Here is a 6,351-nt window from a genome sequence, read left to right as displayed (position 1 = left end):
AAATACCAAGGGAGATGCAAGGAGTTTGGTAACGGGTGCACGTGGTTGATTCGGATAGTCATGCGGAAAAGGAAGAGCACATGGGAAGTTAGGAGGTACAACGGACCACACACGTGTATGGCCACATCGATTTCGAGCGACCACAAGCAGCTTGATTATCATGTGATTTGTGCAAGAATCTTTCCATTGGTTAGAGCTGATGCGTCGGTATCGATTAAGGTGTTGCAAGAGGCAACAGAGGCAACATATGGTTTCAAGCCAAGTTATCGGAAAGTGTGGTTGGCAAAGCAGAAGGCAGTAGCACAGATCTACGGCGATTGGGAGGAGTCATATGTGGATCTGCCCCGATGGATCCTTGGGGTGACATCCACCATGGACGGTTCCATTGCCCTGCTGAAGACCTCCCCGGTTAGAGTGGGTGACCAGGTTGATGAAGATAGAGTCTACTTTCATCGCATGTTTTGGATATTCCCTCCATGTGTAGAGGCATTCCGCCACTGTAAGCCACTCGTCAGTATCGATGGGACACACCTGTATGGTAAGTATGGAGGGACCTTGTTGTTGGCGATTGCTCAGGATGGGAATTTGCCACAAAAGGCAACCACCGTAAATGTACCCGGTTCGCACTCTTGTCCCCAAATAACTGAGTAGATAAAAGCATCATGATGTAGGCACGTGCGTAGATGCGAACTGTCTCCTCGTTCGCATCTGGTGGTAGCACACTAAACCTCTCGTGGAACCATGTAAAGTGGACCGTCATCTGCTTGACCTTATTCGGTGGTGGCAGCTCACCGAATAGGTCCTGAAACCAGTCCCAGGCTGGTCGACCACCCTGCATGTATGTCTCAAACTCACCAAGGCAACCACTCACAGCCTCCCCATCGACAGGCAACCCAAGCTGAAAAGCCACGTCCTGCAATGTCACTGTGCACTCTCCAAAAGGCATGTGGAACGTGTGCGTCTCAGGACGCCACCTCTCAACGAACACACTAACCAATGGCTCATCCAACCAGAACCATTGGCTGTTTAGCCTGGCCAAATGATACAATCCAGCCCTCTCTAAATACGGAATGATCCTATCATGCATCGGCATATTCTGTTGCCGTCTCACACTGTATATACACCTAGTGGGCTGCAAAAAACCGCACAATAAATGCAGGATACAATTAAATTCTCCAATCCATAAAAAAAATTCTCTATCTAGTAATAACACATATCCTAAACCGTCAACAAATTTTTTACTGATAAACGAATTAATCCCTAAATCCTATAACTAAGTAGTCAATAAACCAGCGAGGTTCAATTTATAAAATACTTACTACAATAACACAAATGACAACACACTAAACTGATTACATAACACCCACAATTATAAAAGTATTACAAATCTTTAACAATAGAATTTTAAAAAAATTTTCTGTATATTCTAGCATTCATACCATTTTTAAAACTAAAAGGGACTAATCTATAAATTCCGTATATACTTGCGTTCATATCATTTTTCTAGCTAAAAAAATCTTAAGCCTAAAAAAATAGCTAAATAATTAACTAACCTCGTCATCGATGGAACCGGCAATATGCGCAACACCGTTCAGTCGGTACATGCTCCTTCTGTCTGCCATGATATCCCGCTGGAAATCGCAGCTCAGATACCTCGGGCCCGTTCTCAACTTGCTCTGACCTCTCTCTAGAATTTCCTCTCTCTAACCAACCTAAGAAAATCTCATAATGAATAATCCGCGGCTGGCTCAGCGGTTTATATAGCTATCATGCTCCACGTAAACCGCTATAGGCTCTAGCGGTTTACGGACATAACCCATTCCACATAATCCGCTGCTGGCAGCAGCGGTTTCTGACCAATTCTTCTCGAATGTAAACCACGACAGCTCATCGCGGTTTCCTTGAAGAAATAAACACTCATAAACCGCGGCTGATAATAGCGGTTTCTGTGCAATTGTAAACCGCTACTGGCAATAGCGGTTTATATAATATAGTGAAACAATATATTTGCGTATCCATTTTTGAAACAATGTAATTGCGTAAAATTGGAGCTCAAATAATTTAAAAACGTAAATTGCCCTTAATTTTATTTGCGTTGCTTTATTTTATTGGTACCAAAAAAATATATAATTAATTTGAATCTTTCAACAAAATTATTGAAGAAAGTAAATATTCAATTTAAAACCCTTATTTACAAACTATGTAATTTATATATATTCACTCAGATTATTAGATAAATTTTAGTAATTATATATATCATGAGTAATATAAATGTTAAAAATATAGTAATATTATTTAATTATTCTAATTATTATTTGTATAATACTATTAGTTAAGTAAATTTAATCAAGTCTTTAATTGTTTTTAATATATTTAAAATGAAAATTTTTTAACATTTTTTTTTAATTTTAAATTAATATAGTAATTACTAGGTTATAATATGTCGATCATAATTTAATTTTATTCACATAATTTTAGTCCTTCCAAAATCTATATTGCAATCTTACTTATTAGTCAAAATCTATATTTACATGATTTATTTTCCATGATAATTTACATCTCGATTAGATCTCATGAATAATTCTTTTTATAATTTTATTCACATAATTTTAGTCCTTCCAAAATCTATACTGCAATCTTAATTATTAGTCAAAATTTATATTCATATAATTTATTTTTCATGATAATTTACATCTCGATTAGATCTCATGAATAATTCTTTTTATAGATAAAATTATTAATTGATTGTATTTTAATTTTTCAGTTATATGTCAGAGTTAATTCTTATTTAAAGTAGATGTAAATAATAAAGAACCAAATAAAATATTTACCTCAAGTTATCTCGAATCATTAAATTTTTTTACCAATAACGTGTCATTAATAATCTCCTCTAAAAGTTTAAGTTGTATAAATACAATTGGATAATTTTAATAATTAAATTATATATATAAATAATGTATATAGAAATATGACTATTAAATTGAATAATTTAATTTTTTTACTTTAATGTTTAAAAGATATTTTATTATTTTTGTAATAAAATTAAAATTTTAACATTCTCATAATCAGATTAAAATAGACAAACACAAAAAAAATACTAAAAAAAATCAAATTAAGATTATAATGTCTAACATAATCAAGCATTGTTACATCTAATATGATTTTTTAGTCGTTTAAAATAAAGTAAAATGATATTTATCATTTTTAATATAAAAATTAAAATAAAGTAAAATGATATTTTATCATTTTTAATATAAAAATCCAATGAATATACTTGGTTTAGGTATAATTATAAGAATAAAATTAATTTTAAATATAAATAGGATAAATAAGAATAAAAACTAGTGTAATAGATTATTCAATTTATAAAATATCAATATGATTTTTTCTACAAGTGTTTAAATATAAATTATGTGTCATTATTATATGAAAGATACTATTTAAATTATAAAATTGTGTGTCATTAATACATGAAAGGTTATTTTATTAATTATAATTCACTTATGTAATGTAATTTTAATTTATAATTGGATTTGTCAAAAAAAATTGAAAAATAATTAAATATAATAGAAATTTATTTGTGTGAAGGGTGAAATGGTCATTTCGACCGTTAAAGGAGTGAAATGTGGTTGTGTTACATGCGCAAATGAATAAAAAATATACTTTAATTATAAATTGATTTAATATCAAATGAGTCCTAAAATTTAAAAAAAAAATTGCACAAAGATCCTGGTCCTCTAAGGACCTTAATATTCTTTCCCCACGGTAGAACTCTCCATCATTCTTAACTTTCTTTTAATTATAATAATTACTAAATTAATATAGTAAATGATTTTCGCACAATATTTTTAGAAACACATTATTATTGAGAAAAATGTTTAGAACTCTCAACAATATAACCATTTATATATTTCATTGAACCAGTAATAGACCTAAAATTTTTAGCAGCGAGAGAAAAAATAATACAAAAAAATAATATAAAAATTAATATTAAAATAGTTAGATATCTAAAATTCAAAGCACATTAATCATGTTTAATTTCTTTTCATTTTAATTAATACATAAAAAAGTAGGTTAATTTAAAGTATGTTAATTTAAAAGTATTTTCTTCTCATTTAATATTTTGGTCATGTTACTTAATATGTTCATTGCTAATACAAAATATAAAAGTTGAAAAATTTATAGAAAATATAACTTAAACTGAACAAAAATTATAAAAAGACAAAAATTCAAATAAAATAATCACAATTCTATAAGTGTGTGTGATTTGAAAAGCCAGAGTTGGATTTAGATGATTAGATGATTATCATTATTATTATTTATTTGAGTAAATATGATTTTGTCTAATCTTAATAGATTAAATTCATATAATACAGTAATTTTTATTATTATATTAATATTTAATAACATAACTGTTGTACACAAAAATATATTTTTTTAAATATAGCGACATACACATTATTACAATAGACTCTTTGTATATATATATTTTTGTTTTTAGTTAAGATTCAATGGTAGGTGTAAATGTCCCCACAACCTTATGAGTAGGTCTATTCTCGCTTCATTCTATAAATTTAAATTTTTAAAATAAACGATTTTATAAATATCAGAATTTCTATAACCAAAAAATTTAAAGCTTGATTGTTGTTGATCCTAAACTCTTTCATGAAATAATCTTTTTGAGAATCGAAATATAATCATTTATATTCTTTCTATTAGTTTAAATTTTTAGAACAAATACTTTAACGATAAAAATACATCACTACTAATTATATATATATATATTCATTTTCTTGTTGACTCTTAATTTTCAAGAGCAGAATGCCAGAATTCGCTCTTTCAACATGTCAAAGTTAGGGGTTTTTCGTGGCTTTCAAAATATTAATACAAAAATATCCATATATATAATATTGTAGGTAGGAGCTAGGTGAAATATTAGGAAAATACCAAAAATTAATTTTACCATAAAATAAGATTAAAATCAAAATTTTAAGCAGAGGTAAACTAAAATTTGTATATAATTTATATAAAAAAAATTGGGAGAGTCATTTCCCCCTCTTCCTCTTGTAGCTAGGTGTATAGTTCCTCACACTAGCTCTACCGAAGTTGAATGTATAATAAAATTCATCTAATAGTAGTTAGTTTGTTTTTTAGAATACAACATAGTGTTTGAACTATTGGAGCTACCTCAGATCCTGATGATAGTTAGATAAAGATAAACAATTCATTAAGATATTTGATTCAAATTAGGCCTAGACACTCATTATTGATTGATTGTGGAACATTCCAATCTTTGATAGAGGTGTTAGCACGTAACTTTACGTGAAAGTTAAGTATATGGAGCCAGTTTGGACGTTTATTAGGCATATCAACAAATGAACCAATAAATAGCCTCACCATTCTTGGCATTATCTTTATTTATTGGACTTGTTCTTTAATATTTATCAATCAAATATTTTAACTCAGATTGTTTAATTTGTACGAGAAGTAAAGTTAGTCGAATAGTTAGTTCATACTTAATTTTGTATATAGTAATTCATTGATTGGTAAAAAATTTTTAAATTAAACTTAAATAATTTGTGATAGAATAATTTTTTACTTGACGAATTGGAGATAGTATGAAAAAAAAAAATCGTTTGTATATATAGAGATGATAATAAATTTAATCATCGCTTTAATTGACAGTAAATACCTTGGATAAACGAGAAAGCATATAAACAAATTAAATAATGCTTTACTAGCTAGTATATATATGAATAAGCTATCAAAAATGTTATGAAAGTGAACTCTTTTTATTAATTGAATAAATAAATAATATAATTGTAAATTAATACATTTAATACTATGATTAAATCATTTTATTTTTCATTAAAAACTTAAAATACATATATTTTTTTTAAACCGTCCCCCTCTTTTTTTTTCTTTTACCATATTCTGATGACAGTCACAACTCAAAGTGAATCATTTAATAATTACAGAGTAATTGTTTTAGTATAAATATTTTAAAATTCATTAATAAATAAATAAAGACATATTTGGAGTATGATGATAATGCTGTTGACGAAGAAGAAAAAAGAAAACAAAAAAGGCAATAATAATAAGAATAAACCAAGCGATGCATTATTATTTTGCTCGATGTTCAGTGGACAGGGCTTTGAATTTGTTGAGAATATAGGTAGCACTTAGCATGCATGCATGCATGATGCTCTCATAATTCATATTTGATGCCAAATATATAAACTAGTTTGTTGTGAAAACGTGTAAAGCCTTTTGGTTGGATTTTGGAAAAAATCATTAGGTGCTGTCGGTATAAATTATAATTCTTGCAATCATATATTAATTGAATAATAA

General features: G+C 28.6%; 1 protein-coding gene across 1 annotated transcript; it reads right to left on the bottom strand.

Moving 5' to 3' along the window:
• Window positions 1-327: 327 nt before the first annotated feature.
• On the bottom strand, window positions 328-1,622 carry LOC107473721 (serine/threonine-protein phosphatase 7 long form homolog). Its single transcript, XM_016093312.1, has 3 exons — window positions 1,554-1,622; window positions 617-1,132; window positions 328-531 (listed from the first exon to the last, which is right to left on the bottom strand). Exons 1-3 carry the CDS (start codon window positions 1,620-1,622, stop codon window positions 328-330), a joined length of 789 nt encoding a protein of 262 aa, XP_015948798.1.
• Between the last annotated feature and the right edge of the window lie 4,729 nt (window positions 1,623-6,351).

Source organism: Arachis duranensis, chromosome 2, assembly GCF_000817695.3.
Source record: "Arachis duranensis cultivar V14167 chromosome 2, aradu.V14167.gnm2.J7QH, whole genome shotgun sequence".
Classification (NCBI taxonomy): domain Eukaryota; kingdom Viridiplantae; phylum Streptophyta; class Magnoliopsida; order Fabales; family Fabaceae; genus Arachis; species Arachis duranensis.
Note: the sequence above shows the minus strand (reverse complement) of the source record. Positions and strands in the feature narration are given on the sequence as shown.